The sequence below is a fragment of the Aquarana catesbeiana genome, linkage group LG03, assembly GCF_042186555.1.
Source record: "Aquarana catesbeiana isolate 2022-GZ linkage group LG03, ASM4218655v1, whole genome shotgun sequence".
In the NCBI taxonomy this organism is placed as follows: Eukaryota; Metazoa; Chordata; class Amphibia; order Anura; family Ranidae; genus Aquarana; species Aquarana catesbeiana.
This window is the reverse complement of record NC_133326.1, coordinates 108,031,338-108,046,942: the sequence shown is the minus strand read 5'-3', so window position 1 is coordinate 108,046,942 and position 15,605 is coordinate 108,031,338. Positions and strand designations below refer to the sequence as shown.

Below are 15,605 nucleotides of genomic sequence, written 5' to 3'. Positions count from 1 at the left end.
CTGACAGCATAAGCGCTCATATGCTCTTAGTGTCCCCCTATAATGGGCTCCCACAGAGAACATGTCTCCTGCCCCACCCAGTGATGCAATTCCTGGGGCCCTAGTCCCAACAGGTGACCTGAACATTGCCAAAGGGGGGTGAAAGGAATATCTTTGTATGTGCAAAGAGTGACTTTGAGAAAGATAGTGTTTGTACATTGCTGCTGTAAACAAGGAATTAGCTGATAGCTTATGTTGTCAGGTACCAGCTGCACTACTTACAGTATATTATCACATATTCTTACAGGTTTAAAATTAAATGTTTAAATGCATCCATCAACTCATGATTTATAGATATAAATCAAGCACCCAACATTTAGGTAGCTCCTATAGTAAAAGTGTTTTATTAATTGCTGACAGTCTACCCATGCCAACAACAATCGGGGAAGCTTTGAATCACAACATAGAAAATGACCATTGTAATAAGATGAAAGTGCTGGGAATAAAATCTGATTTCTCTTACTTAGTCATACATAACACAGAAAATATAAGCTCTACAAATTCAGAAAGCTGAAGTCTCCAGCTGAACACCGATGAATCAATTTGACTTTTTTGTTAGACGTCACAACAGCGTAGAGTCAAGTTATGTTCGCCAGTCCACTGCATATATCCTGGTCCATAATGCGGCACAGTTCCAGAATGCCAATCTTCTGAAAGCATGAATAGCTTGGAGAGCTCAGTGTTTATAAAGAGCTACTTGACTTTACTGAGGATGTAATTGTCATCAGCAAAAGTCTCTTTTAATCAAAGTTCTTGTAGTCTCTTATGAAATGAAGACTTAGACAGCAGCGCTGACAAAGATCAGGAGTGTCAGTTGATGGCATTCATCATTTCGAGGGCTTGTTTTAATTCTAGAAACACAAAACAAATGCTTATTTTTAACTATGGTTAAAAAAAAAAAAAAAAAAAAAAAAAGAGAAGAGCTTTGACAGTATAATGCAAATACAAGCCATACTTGCTGACTGAATACAGATATGAAATGATGTCTCTTCAACACAAGTATATGTGAAATATTTTATTACATTCCAGAGCAATGTCTCTCAACTCCAGTCCTCAAGTACCCCCAACAGGTGATGTTTTCAGGCTCTCCATTATGTTGCACGAGTGATTTGATCAGTTTCACTACCTTAGTAATTACCACAGCCATTTCATCTGAGGGAAATTCTGAAAACATGACCCGTTAGGGGTACATGAGGACTGGAGTTGAGAAACATTGTACTAGAGAACGACTCATATCTCTCTTTTGGGAGCTCCATTAGTGTAACCATTACCATATTAGCAATAGTTGGCCTTCCATAAACAGATGCAGTTTTACAGAGCTAATGCAATGGTTATGGACACATCTAAACATTTTTTTTTTTTGTAAAATAACGATTGTCATAAACTTTAGCTTTAAAACTATACACAATGGGGTTTATTTACTAAATCTGGAGCAGCTCTGTATAGAAACCAATCAGCTTCCAGGATTTTCTTTTTTTATCAAAGCTTAATTGAACAAGCTGAAGGTTAGAAGCCTATTGGCTACCATGCACAGCTACACCAGATTGTGAGGGCTCCAGTTTTAGTAAATCTCCCCAATGAGAGATAGAGATATATATATATATATATATATATATAGTTATTTTCTTCATATAAGGCAGTGGTTCCCAACCTCAGTCAACAGGTCATGTTTCAGGATTGCTTTGCACAGGTGATTTCAATTAATGTCCATGGCTTGGTATTTAGGATGTCAATTTTATCTATGGGAAATTCCTCAAACATAGTCTTTCGGAGGTATTTGAAGAAGGGAAGTTGGAAAATAAGGAATAAAATTACAGCTATAAAGTAGTTAATCCTCAAAGATCACAACAAAGACTCTAATGTCAGGTTTCAGGAGAGCTTCAACAGTTTAGAAATTTCTGCTGTGTATTTACATTAGAGGAGTGGAAGGCTCTGCCAAGATCCTGGTGTAAGGGCTCAGTCTCACCATATAGGTGCCTCCGACCATGTGCAGTTGTTCGCACGTTCCAGCGCAGCATGTTTTCCACAACCCATTTATTTCAATGGGCTGCCCAACACACTCGAACACAAAAAAAACGGTAGGCATGACTTTAAAATCCCGCCACACCAAACCGCATGGTTCTGAGGTACCATGCATTTTGTTAGCTGCAAACGCACTAAAGTTTGCTAGGTGCTTGGGGGTGCAATTAAGAACTAATGGTACCAGCACGTCTACAGAGGGCAGCACCAGCACCGCAAGTAGTGTGAACCGGTCCCAGTACAAACCAAGAAGATTTTTTCTGTTGTGATTCAATTCTTCATATCGCCTGTAGCTCCAAAAGGAGTGTGAGAATGTAAAGTGCTTTTACTGTTTGTTCATAATATATTAGTGTGCATAGTCTGGACACATGTTAACATTAACAACTTGTACTCTTAAAACAAATTATTAATTATTGAGGTGGCTTCGTAAATTCAGAAAATAAGTATAAAGGGCTTATATACATAAGAACTGTTTATTCAGGATTTTTGCTGTCACTAAACGGAATGTTAACATTAAAGCTAAATCTGTAAAGAAGAATGTAAATACTTACCAAACCTTGACCCCCAACATATACAGGTGCATCTCAAAAAATTAGAATATCGTCAAAAAGTTAATTTCAGTAATTCAATCCTAAAAGTGAAACTCATATTTTATATAGATGCGTTACACACAGAGTGATATATTTCAAGCATTTCTTTCTTTTAATTTTGATGATTATGGCTTACAGATAGTGAAAACCCAAAATTCAGTATCTCAGAAAATTAGATTACATAAGACCAATAAAAAAAAATATAAAATAAAAAAAAGAAGGATTTTCAATAAAGAAATGTTGGCTTACTGAAAAGTATTTCCATGTACAGTATAGTAAGCACACAATACTTGGTCGGGGCTCCATTTGCATGAATTACTGCATCAATGCGGCGTGGCATGGAGGCGATCAGTCTGTGGCACTGTTAAGGTGTTAGGGAAGCCCAGGTTGCTTTGACAGTGGCCTTCAAGTGATTGTAAAGTCTCGTTTTTTTTTTCTTTAAGAATAACAAACATGTCATACAGTGGATTAGTACAGAGCAGCCCCAATCCTTCTCTTCTCTGGTCCCTCTTCTGTGCTCCTTGCCCCTCCCTCCCATTAAGTGCCCTCACAGCAAGCAGCTTGCTATGGGGGCACCTAAGCTGAGCTGCAGTTCCCTGTGCCCATTCAGACACAGAGCTGCAGTTCAGTCAATCAGGAGGGAGAGTCCTGGATGGCCGAGACACTCGTGGACATCGCTGGACAGAGATGGGGCTCAGGTAAGTATTAGGGGGGCCAAGGGAGGCTGCTGCACACAGAAGGCTTTTTATCTTAATGCACAGAATGCATTAAGAAAAAAACCTTCTGACTTTACAACCCCTTTCAGCTCATCAGCATTTTTGGGTCTGGCATCTCTCATCTTCCTCTTGACAAAACCCCACAGATTCTCTATGGGGTTTAGGTCAGGCGAGTTTGCTAGCCAATCACACACAGTGATACCATGATCAATAAAGCAGGTATTGGTATGTTTGGCAGTGTGGGCAGGTGCCAAGTCCTGCTGGAAAATGAAATCAGCATCTCCATAAAGCTGGTCAGCAGAGGGAAGCATGAAGTGCTCTAGAATTTCCTGGTAGAGGGCTGCGCTGACTTTGGACTTGATAAAATACAGTGGACCAACACCAGCAGCAGATGACATGGCTCCCCAAATCATCAGACTGTGGAAACTTCACACTGGACATCATGCAACTTGGATTCTGTGCCTCTCCACTCTTCCTCTAGACTCTGGGACCTTGATTTCCAAATGAAATGCAAAATGTATTTATTTTCATCTGAAAAAAGGACTTTGGACCACTGAGCAACAGTCCAGTCCTTTTTCTCTTTAGCCCAGGTAAGACGCGTCCGACGTTATTTCTGGTTCAGGAGTGGCATGACAAGGAATAGGACAGTTGTAGCCCTTCTCCTGGATACGTCTGTGTGGTGGCTCTTGAAGAACTGACACCAGCCATAGTCCACTCCTTGGGAATCTCCCCCAAATTCTTGAATGGCCTATGCTTCACAATCTTCTCAAGGCTGCAGTTATCCCTGTTGCTTGTGCACCATTTTCTACCACACTTTTTCCTTCCACTCAATTTTCCATTATTATGCTTGGATACAGCAGCTAGCTTCTTTAGCAACAGCCTTTTGCGACTTAAGCCTCGTACACACGATCGGATTTTCTGCAGACAAAACCTCAGACTTTTGTCCGAAGGGTGTTGGTCAGGAACTTGTCTTGCATACAAACGGCAAGTTTTGTTTGCCAACAAACACGAACTGTCGGCCAACAAGACACAAACGTAGTGGTGTACTACGTGGTTTTTCAGCTCTTTAGTTCCACCCTTTGGGCTCCTTCTGCTAATTTTGTGATAGCAGAAGTTTGGCGAGTGACGATTTGCGCTTTTCAGTTAGTTTCTGAACGAACGTTCGTCAACCAGCCATGTTGCGGAATCGGAGGAGATAACGTGTTATTTATTATTAGCTTTGTAGTTATTGCTTTGACCCAAGTCCAGTCCAGGAACGGGAGGAAGAGGATTTTCTTGGACCAAAAATTGGTTGCTTTATTAACCACTTCAGCCCCGGAAGAATTTACCCCCTTCCTGACCAAAGCACTTTTTGCGATTCGGCACTGCGTCGTTTTAACTGACAATTGCGCGGTTGTGCGATGTGGCTCCCAAACAAAACTGACGTCCTTTTTTTCCTCACAAATAGAGCTTTCTTTTGGTGGTATTTGATCACCTTTGCGGTTTTTATTTTTTGTGCTATAAACAAAAAAATAGCGACAATTTTGAAAAAAAAACGCATTATTATTTACTTTTTGCTATAATAAATATCCCCAAAAAATATATAAAAGAAAAACATTTTTTTCCTCAGCTTAGGGGGATACGTATTCTTCTACATATTTTTGGTAAAAATCGTAATAAGCGTTTATTGATTGGTTTGCGCAAAAGTTATAGCGTCTACAAAATAGGGGATAGTTTTATTGCATTTTTATTGATAATTTTTTTTTTTTTTACTAGTAATGGCAGTGATCAGTGATTTTTATCGTGACTGCGACATTATGGCAGACACAACGGACAATTCTGACACATTTTTGGGACCACTGGCATTAATACAGCGATCAATGCTATAAAATTGCATTGATTACTGTAAAAATGTCACTGGCAGTGAAGGGGTTAACCACTAGGTGGCTCTGTAGGGGTTAAGTGTGTCCTAGGGAGTGATTCTAACTGTGGAGGGGGGGCTGTGTGTGACACATCACTGATCACCGCTCCCGATTACAGGGAGCTGTGATCAGTGACAGTGTCATTAGGCAGAACAGGGAGATGCTTGTTTACATTAGCATCTCCCTGTTCTTCCTCACCGTGAAAACGATCGCGGTTATGCCCGCGATCACGGTCACGGAGCTCTCGGCGCGGGCGCGCCGCCTCTTAAAGGGCAATGTATGCCTTTGCTGCGGGAGCTCCAGGAGAATAATCCAGATGACTTTCGGAATTATCTCCGGATGACGGACCCCTGCTTTCACCAACTCTTGGAATTATTGACCCCCTATATTAAGAAGCAGGACACATGCATGAGGCTTTTAATTTTATTTTTTTGGTTGAATAAGGATTTGATTTGGTATATTTTCTATATTTTTGGATGCATAGAATGCACTTTTTGGTTAAGTTCTATTGGCAGATAGCATGTCTAATTTTATTTGTTTTCTTTTCTTAATGCACAATAAAAAAAAATTGTGGAGAATAATACTTGGCTATGTGTTTTACTTCAAATGATAGTTTGGGAGTAGGCAGTTACATTTTTAAAAAATACAATGTAAAATTGACAAGGGACACCAACATAGTTGTATCTTTGATCTTAACCACTTGCCGACTGCCTCACGCAGATATACTGCGGCAGAATGGCACGGGCAGACAAAATCAGGTACCTGGTACGTGATTGCCTTCCCGCGGGCGGGGGGTCCGATCGGAACCCCCCCGGTGCCCGAGGCGGTCGGCTTTAGTCTGGCAGCGATCAGAGATGAGGGGGAGGCCATCCATTTGTGGCCCCCTCTCGCGATCGCTCCCAGCCAATGAGAATCTTTCCCTGCCTCTGTGTAGTACACAGAGGCAGAGGAAATGATATCATCTCTCCTCGGCTCGGCAGTTTCCGTTCCGGCGCCGAGGAGAGAAGACATCTAAGTGAGTTGCACAACACAACACACACAGTAGAACATGCCAGGCACACTTTACACCCCCCTTTACCCCCCCGATCCCCCCCAAATCACCCCTCCCCCCCCCTGTCACACTGACACCAAGCAGTTTTTTTTTTTTTTCTGATTACTGCATGGTGTCAGTTTGTGACAGTTAGTGTGGTAGGGCAGTAAGTGTTAGCCCCCTTTAGGTCTAGGGTACCCCCCTAACCCCCCCTAATAAAGTTTTAACCCCTTGATCACCCCCCGTCACCAGTGTCGCTAAGCGATCATTTTTCTGATCGCTGTATTAGTGTCGCTGATGACGCTAGTTAGGGAGGTAAATATTTAGGTTCGCCGTCAGCGTTTTATAGGGACAGGGACCCCCATATACTACCTAATAAATGTTTTAACCCCTTGATTGCCCCCTAGTTAACCCTTTCACAACTGATCACCGTATAACCGTTACGGGTGACGCTGGTCAGTTCGTTTATTTTTTATAGTGTCAGGGCACCCTCCGTTTATTACCTAATAAAGGTTTAGCCCCCTGGTGAAATGCGTCGCCCCAGGCAGCGTCAGATTAGCCCCAGTACCGCTAACACCCACGCACGCAGCATACGCCTCCCTTAGTGGTATAGTATCTGAACGGATCAAAATCTGATCTGATCAGATCTATACTAGTGTCCCCAGCAGTTTAGGGTTTCCAAAAACGCAGTGTTAGCAGGATCAGCCCAGATACCTGCTAGCACCTGCGTTTTGCCCCTCCGCCCGGCCCAGCCCAGCCCACCCAAGTGCAGTATCGATCGATCACTGACACTTACAAAACACTAAACGCATAACTGCAGCGTTCGCAGAGTCAGGCCTGATCCCTGCGATCGCTAACAGTTTTTTTGGTAGCGTTTTGGTGAACTTGCAAGCACCAGCCCCAGGCAGCGTCAGGTTAGCGCCTGTACCGCTAACACCCACGCACGCACCGTACACCTCCCTTAGTGGTATAGTATCTGAACGGATCAATATCTGATCCGATCAGATCTATACTAGCGTCCCCAGCAGTTTAGGGTTCCCAAAAACGCAGTGTTAGCGGGATCAGCCCAGATACCTGCTAGCACCTGCGTTTTGCCCCTCCGCCCGGCCCAGCCCAGCCCACCCAAGTGCAGTATCGATCGATCACTGACACTTACAAAACACTAAACGCATAACTGCAGCGTTCGCAGAGTCAGGCCTGATACCTGCAATTGCTAACAGTTTTTTTGGTAGCGTTTTGGTGAACTGGCAAGCGCCAGCGGCCTAGTACACCCCGGTCGTAGTCAAACCAGCACTGCAGTAACACTTGGTGACGTGGCAAGTCCCATAAGTGCAGTTCAAGCTGGTGAGGTGGCAATCGCAAGTAGTGTCCCGCTGCCACCAAGAAGACGCACACAGGCCCGTCGTGCCCATAGTGCCCTTCCTGCTGCATTCGCCAATCCTAATTGGGAACCCACCACTTCTGCAGCACCCGTACTTCCCCCATTCACATCCCCAACCAAATGCAGTCGGCTGCATGAGAGGCATTTTCTTTATGTCCTCCCGAGTACCCCTACCCAACGAACCCCCAAAAAAGATGTCGTGTCTGCAGCAAGCGCGGATATAGGCGTGACACCCGCTATTATTGTCCCTCCTGTCCTGACAATCCTTGTCTTTGCATTGGTGAATGTTTTGAACGCTACCATGCACTAGTTATTAGCGTAGGGTACAGCATTGCACAGACTAGGCGCACTTTCACAGGGTCTCCCAAGATGCCATCGCATTTTGAGAGACCCGAACCTGGAACCGGTTACAGTTATAAAAGTTACAGTTACAAAAAAAAATATAAAATAAAAAAAAAAAATAGTTGTCGTTTTATTGTTCTCTCTCTCTCTATTGTTCTGCTCTTTTTTACTGTATTCTATTCTGCAATGTTTTATTGTTATTATGTTTTATCATGTTTGCTTTTCAGTTATGCAATTTTTTATACTTTACCGTTTACTGTGCTTTATTGTTAACCATTTTTTTGTCTTCAGGTACGCCATTCACGATTTTGAGTGGTTATACCAGAATGATGCCTGCAGGTTTAGGTATCATCTTGGCATCATTCTTTTCAGCCAGCGGTCGGCTTTCACGTAAAAGCAATCCTAGCGGCTAATTAGCCTCTAGACTGCTTTTACAAGCAGTGGGAGGGGATGCCCCCCCCCCAACCGTCTTCCATGTTTTTCTCCTGTCTCAACAGGGAACCTGAGAATGCAGCCGGTGATTCAGCCAGCTGACCATAGAGCTGATCAGAGACCAGAGTGGCTCCAAACATCTCTATGGTCTAAGAAACCGGAAGCTGCGAGCATTTTATGACTTAGATTTCGCCGGATGTAAACAGCGCCATTGGGAAATTGGGGAAGCATTTTATCACACCGATCTTGGTGTGGTCAGATGCTTTGAGGGCAGAGGAGAGATCTAGGTTCTAATAGACTCCAACTTTTTTTTTTTTTTTTTTTTTTTTTTTAATCGTTTTTATTGTTATCTCAGGGAATGTAAATATCCCCTATGATAGCAATAGTTAGTGACAGGTATTAAAAAAAAAAAAAAAAATGAAAGGAACAGTTTAAAAATAAGATAAAAAAGCAAAAAAATAATAAAGAAAAAAAAAAAAAAAAAAAAAAAAAAAACACCCCTGTCCCCCCCTGCTCTCACGCTAAGGCGAACACAAGCGTCGGTCTGGCGTCAAATGTAAACAGCAATTGCACCATGCATGTGAGGTATCACCGCGAAGGTCAGATCGAGGGCAGTAATTTTAGCAGTAGACCTCCTCTGTAAATCTAAAGTGGTAACCTATAAAAGGCTTTTAAAAATGTATTTATTTTGCTGCCACTGCACGTTTGTACGCAATTTTAAAGCATGTCCTGTTTGGTATCCATGTACTCGGCCTAAGATCATCTTTTTTTTTTATTTCATCAAACATTTGGGCAATATAGTGTGTTTTAGTGCATTCAAAATTTAAAAAAGTGTGTTTTTTCACCAAAAAATGCGTTTGAAAAATCGCTGCGCAAATACTGTGTGAAAAAAAAAAATGAAACACCCACCATTTTAATCTGTAGGGCCTTTGCTTTAAAAAAAATATATAATGTTTGGGGGTTCAAAGTAATTTTCTTGCAAAAAAAAAAAAAATTTTTCATGTAAACAAAAAGTGTCAGAAAGAGCTTTGTCTTCAAGTGGTTAGGAGAGTGGGTGATGTGTGACATAAGCTTCTAAATGTTATGCATAAAATGCCAGGACAGTTCAAAACCCCCCCCCAAATGACCCCATTTTGGAAAGTAGACACCCCAAGCTATTTGCTGAGAGGCATGTCGAGTCCATGGAATATTTTATATTGTGACACAAGTTGCGGGAAAGAGACAAATTTTTTTTTTTTTTTTTTTGCACAAAGTTGTCACTAAATGATATATTGCTCTAACATGCCATGGGAATATGTGAAATTACACCCCAAAATACATTCAGCTGCTTCTCCTGAGTACGGGGATACCACATGTGTGAGACTTTTTGGGAGCTTAGCCGCGTACGGGGCCCCGAAAACCAATCACCGCCTTCAGGCTTTCTAAGGGCGTAAATTTTTGATTTCACTCTTCACTGCCTATCACAGTTTCGGAGGCCATGGAATGCCCAGGTGGCACAAAACCCCCCCAAATGACCCCATTTTGGAAAGTAGACACCCCAAGCTATTTGATGAGAGGTATAGTGAGTATTTTGCAGACCTCAGTTTTTGTCACAAAGTTTTAAAAATTGAAAAAAGAAAAAAAATGTTTTTCTTGTCTTTCTTCATTTTCAAAAACAAATGAGAGCTGCAAAATACTATTATTATCCCATTAAAGAAGAAGAGAATTGTGCGCTGCATTTTGAGTTTTCATAATCTGCCGTGTCACGAATGTTAATTCTCCATTATGAACGCTAGTTTACAAGACCGACCACTTCTGGCTCGTCCTTGCTTCCGAGCATGCGTGTTTGTACTTTGAACTTTTGTCCGACGGACTTGTGTACACACGCTCGGAAAATGCGACAACAGACCGTTGTTCGCAGAAAATTTATAAACCTGCCATCCAACATTTGTCCATGGAAAGTTGGCCAACAATTGTCTGATGGAGCGTAAAAACGGTCTGATTTTCCGCCAACAGCCTGTCATCACACAATTCCCGTCGGAAAATCCAATCGTGTGTTCGAGGCTTAACCCTCCTTGTGGAGGGTGTCAATGACTGTCTTCTGGGCAACTGTCAAGTCAGCAGTCTTCCCCATGATTGTGTAACCTACTGAACCAGACTGAGACCATTTACAAGGCTCAGGAAACCTTTACAGTGGTTTTGAGTTAATTAGCTGATTAGAGTGTGACACCATGAGTCTATAATATTGAACTTTTTCACAATATTCTAATACACTGAATTTTGGGTTTTCACTAGCTGTAAGCCATGATCATCAAAATTAAAGAAAGAAATGCTTGAAATATATCACTCTGTGTGTAACGCATCTATATAAAATATGAGTTTCACTTTTAGGATTGAATTACTGAAATTAACTTTTTGACGATATTCTAATTTTTTGAGATGCACCTGCATATGTTGGGGGTCAAGGTTTGGTAAGTATTTACATTCTTCTTTACAGATTCAGCTTTAATGTTAACATTCCGTTTAGTGACAGCAAAAATCCTGAATAAACAGTTCTTATGTATATAAGCCCTTTATACTTATTTTCTGAATTTACGAAGCCACCTCAATAATTAATCATTTGTTTTAAGAGTACAAGTTGTTAATGTTAACATGTGTCCAGACTATATACACTAATATATTATGAACAAACAGTAAAAGCACTTTACATTCTCACACCCCTTTTGGAGCTACAGGCGATATGAAGAATTGAATCACAACAGAGGCACAAAAATCTTCTTGGCCCACAACCTCAAATCTACCCACACAGCCTCCTTCAGGTGCATGCCATTCTACTGAATGATTGCCCATACTCCACAGTCCTTGTCATACACAAGCCACTATTGCGGCTGGCTCCCCGATCTTCTTCTTTCCTAACACACAGACACAGGGAGAGGCTGGAACGCACGTTGCGCTACATCATGTCCTGGTGGTGGAACGCACGCTGACTCTGGTGTGGGTCTTGTGGTTTTCCACAGCCTCCAATGGTTATTGCGGTTTTTCTCATAGGAGGTTCATAGATTGTTTTAATCTGTTACTTGCTGTAGCCATTGAGGCTTTAATAAAACTACCTCTATGGTTTCACACTATGAGAAGTTCGTCCTCTTATTTTCTTACTCATATCACTGGTGACATACTCTTTGAAGATACGTCCTACTTTGAGGAGGAGGAGGAGATCGGAGGAATTTGGATAATAGATCCAAAGGAGGTCGGGAAGACCCCACAAGCTCTATATGATCCTTCCTGTCATAAGGCAGGGGGATCTACAACATCTGGCGAGTGTACATCTACACTTAATCTTTCATCGTATGATCCACGTAAGAGGAATCTTTTTCATTGGATTATTCTAAGGATTTTTTGGGACTTTATTCACAATTTATTCAACTTAATGCACTTGTTTGGACTTTATACAATATATATATATATATATATATATATATATATATATATATATATATATATATATTGTATAAAGTCCAAACAAGTGCATTAAGTTGAATAAAACATTAAGTGCCCAAAGAATATATATATATATATATATATATATATATATATATATATATTCTTTGGGCACTTAATGTTTTATAGCCCGGGGTCTGTTTATTTAAACAGTCCCCCTACTTTGCTTTATATTATTGTTTGTTATTGATTTGTTTGCACTAGGTACATGTAGTTCACACTTATCACTTATTTATGTGGTATTGGCAAGTGCTGTTTGCACAATTAGGTTTGTGCACGTTTGGCAATTCACTCATTAGGTTGGAACAGCAGCTGCCATCTCATTTATTTGGAATTAGTTTACTTTGGTGCGGGTGTATTGATTCACACAGGGAGAGGAGCCTTTAGCAGATTGGATTACATCTAGTGGCAAAAAAAAATTTTGAGCCATTTAATTTCAGTGGCCCACAATTAGCTACTAAATCACTTAAAGTGGAACTTCAGCCAGAAAATTAAGTCCTGCTAGACCACTTCAGGCCCATTTTGCAGGTGCATTTGTGTAAAACATTAAAATATGTGCCTATACTGTTTGAAATCCATTAATACACTGTCGCACCCTGCTCTGCACATGCTCAGTTGCTCTCTATTTTTAGGCACTGTGTTTGTAAAGGCCAATCTGCTGACAGCCTAAAAGATTTACTGCTGTTCATAGCCTCTGGGCTTCAGCAAAATGGCAGCCTCCAGCAAGCAGATACAGGAGCAATGCAGCACACAATAATTTATGGTAGCATAATTATTAATGTGGAATGTATGTTCCTAGCTATAGAAACATTATTTTTAACAAGTTGTTATTGATAAAGTTCCACTTTAAGTGACCCGTGCTCTTCATAAGTTTGAGCACCCCTGGGCTAGAGGATGAAAGCAAATGGTTAGCTGTCTTGGACAACAGATCTCATCTTTCTTTTGCCTCTGTGTTTTATATATTAGCTCTGCAATATTTTACCCATTTAAATGTAAAAATGTGCAGACTATTGGCAAAACATATAAAACTTTGGAGCCTATTTATAGATACAGGAGAAAAAAAAAATGCAGAAGTGAGAATGTGCCCACAGAGAACAATCACATCTCATATTTCAACTTTCCCAGAGAATAAAAAGGTAAACCTGTTTAGTGATGATTACTGGGTGTTGTGGAATATTGTTTAAAAGGATTACTACTATGCAGATTTTCATCACAAGGAAATGGTATTATACTGCATGCGCAATAATCTGTTTTATCTACATTACGTGTTACTAAATGCAGGTGGAAGGATAGGACAAGTAGGTGTGTAACAATATTACCTGTTAGTAACACTCTTAATTTACTGGAAGACACAGTCACAGCAACGGGACTGGAGTTTCTAGCATCTGCCACATGAAGATTGAGGTGGACCAAGGGCTCATTGACTTCCTGGAGAATACTGGAGCTAAGAGTCTGGTCTACACGCCAGCTTACTGAAGATAAGTGCGATACTGCAAAAACATAAGAACATTTAGAACTATTACTCTTTACCATTTATAGGGCTCTCTCAATTTATTAAGAAATAGTTGTTTGTACAAGAAAGAATGGCAGATACTACTGTGACTGTATCATTCATGAAAGGCTGGCAGTGGGGAGACATACCACAAGTACAGACCTTTACCAGGTACTGAAAGCAGAGAACACCACAACCGCACCTATCTGTACAGAGGGGAGTTATATTGAAGAGGGGGGGGGGGGGTTAGGAGCTCTGGGTCTTCTGACCTGTCTTTGAAGACGACAGAGGGAAAAGTTTTTTCTGTGCATTTTAAAAAAGTGTATCCTCGCATTATAAGGTTACTTTCACACTGGGGCGGGTGGGCGTCGGCGGTAAAGCGGCGCTATTTTTAGCACTGATTTACCATCGTCTTAGCGGCGTTATTCGGCCGTTAGCGGGGTGGTTTTAACCCCCGCTAGCAGCCGAAAAAGGGTTAGAAAAGGCCCGCAAAGCTCCGCTGCAGCAATGGTTTGCTGGCGCTGCCCCAATGTTTTCAATGGGCAGGAGCGCTTTAGGAGCGGTGTTTACACCGCTCCTACAGCGCTGCAAAGATGCGGCTTGCAGGACTTTTTTTTACCGTCCTGCAAGCGCACCACTCCCTTGGGCTTTCACACTGGAGAGACAAGAGAGGCTCTTTCCAGGCGCTATTTTTAGCGCCGTTGCGCCTGTAAAGCGCCTCAGTGTGAAAGTAGCCTAAGACTATTTATCGCACACTGATAAAGGACAAAGTAGACAATGACATCAACCTAATCTAGCACACAAGCACAAACCTCTAATAAATATAATGCAATGAATGTTTAATTAAACTTTTGACAATTATAACATTTTATGTGTCTTTTGTGGTATATTATTTAAAACTCATGGCCACCTTCACAAAACAGGTGGAAATAAAAAGACTGCTCTGCTTTGTTTTCTGACAAGCCACTTAAAGAAAATCTGTAGTGGGGCAGTATGGAGGGTGCCACTAAGCGCTCTTCCATAAAATAAGCTCCTCAGCTGCCATGCCCATCAAATAACTTTTGTTTTCTAAATCACTGACTGGAAAAGTGGATAAATAGTGCTGGATCCATAAGGTTATCATATTGGTATTGCTATCTCACAGTATTGCTGTTGACGCAAGCAGTCTGGTTCCCGGGCACGGTCTTCTTGGGTTGTAATGTAACGTAACAAAAAATGAAAGGAAAAAAAAAAAATTAAAAATGGCCCCCGAGAGTTTTCTGCCATAATGTACTATCGCATATCAGCACATTATGGCATACTTATCTGCCAAACAATCCCCTCCAGAACTGTGGAGTGCGCTCAGCTGTCATGGGTACTGCCATCTTCTCCCAGTCTTCCTTCTGGTCCGGTTCACTTCTACTCCACTCACATTATTTTAGATTTTTAATTCCTGATAAAGAGGGCATCTTTGGACCCCGAAACACTTTGGATTGTTTTCCTGACTTATTAGAATAAAGTCATATCTGAATTATGAAATGTGGCAATTTTGTTTAAAATATTTTTATACAGAAGATGGTCAGACACTGGGGACATGGTACAGGAGATGGTCAGAGACTGCAGACATGGTACCAAGGATGGTCAGAGACTGCAGACATGGGTACAGGGGATATCAGAGACTGCAGACATAATACAAGAGATGGTCAGAGACTGCAGTTCCTATGGACGTTAGTAGATAATGGCCAATCGACCCTCTCACCTGACCCAGCGATACCAGGACAAACCCCCCCCCCCCCCTCCATTAGTACAGACCCCCCCAGGACAAACCCCCCTCCATTAGTAAAGACCCCCCCAGGACAAACCACCCCCCTCCATTAATACAGACCCCCCTCCATTAGTACAGACCCCCCCAGGACAAACCAATCCCCCTCCATTAGTACAGACCCCCCAAGGACAAACCAATCCCCCTCCATTAGTACAGACCACCCCCCCGGCTCCCATTAGTACAGACCCCCCCCTCCATTAGTACAGACCCCCCCAGGACAAACCCCCCAATCCATTAGTACAGGACCCCCCAGGACAAACCAATCCCCCACCATTAGTACAGACCCCCCCAGGACAAACCAACCCCCCTCCATTAGTACAGACCCCCCAGGACAAACCAACCCCCCTCCATTAGTACAGACCCCCCAGGACAAACCAACCCC

General features: G+C 41.9%; 1 protein-coding gene across 1 annotated transcript in view; it reads right to left on the bottom strand.

Moving 5' to 3' along the window:
* Nucleotides 1-364: 364 nt before the first annotated feature.
* Nucleotides 365-15,605, bottom strand: part of COMMD4 (COMM domain containing 4) — a 32,531-nt gene continuing 17,290 nt past the window's right edge. Inside the window, exons 7-8 of the mRNA XM_073618924.1 lie at nucleotides 13,247-13,417; nucleotides 365-890 (exon numbers count right to left, since the gene is read on the bottom strand). Of these exons, the coding sequence (XP_073475025.1) occupies nucleotides 850-890; nucleotides 13,247-13,417 (212 nt within the window). The 3' untranslated portion in view covers nucleotides 365-849. The remainder of the gene's footprint in view (nucleotides 891-13,246; nucleotides 13,418-15,605) is intronic.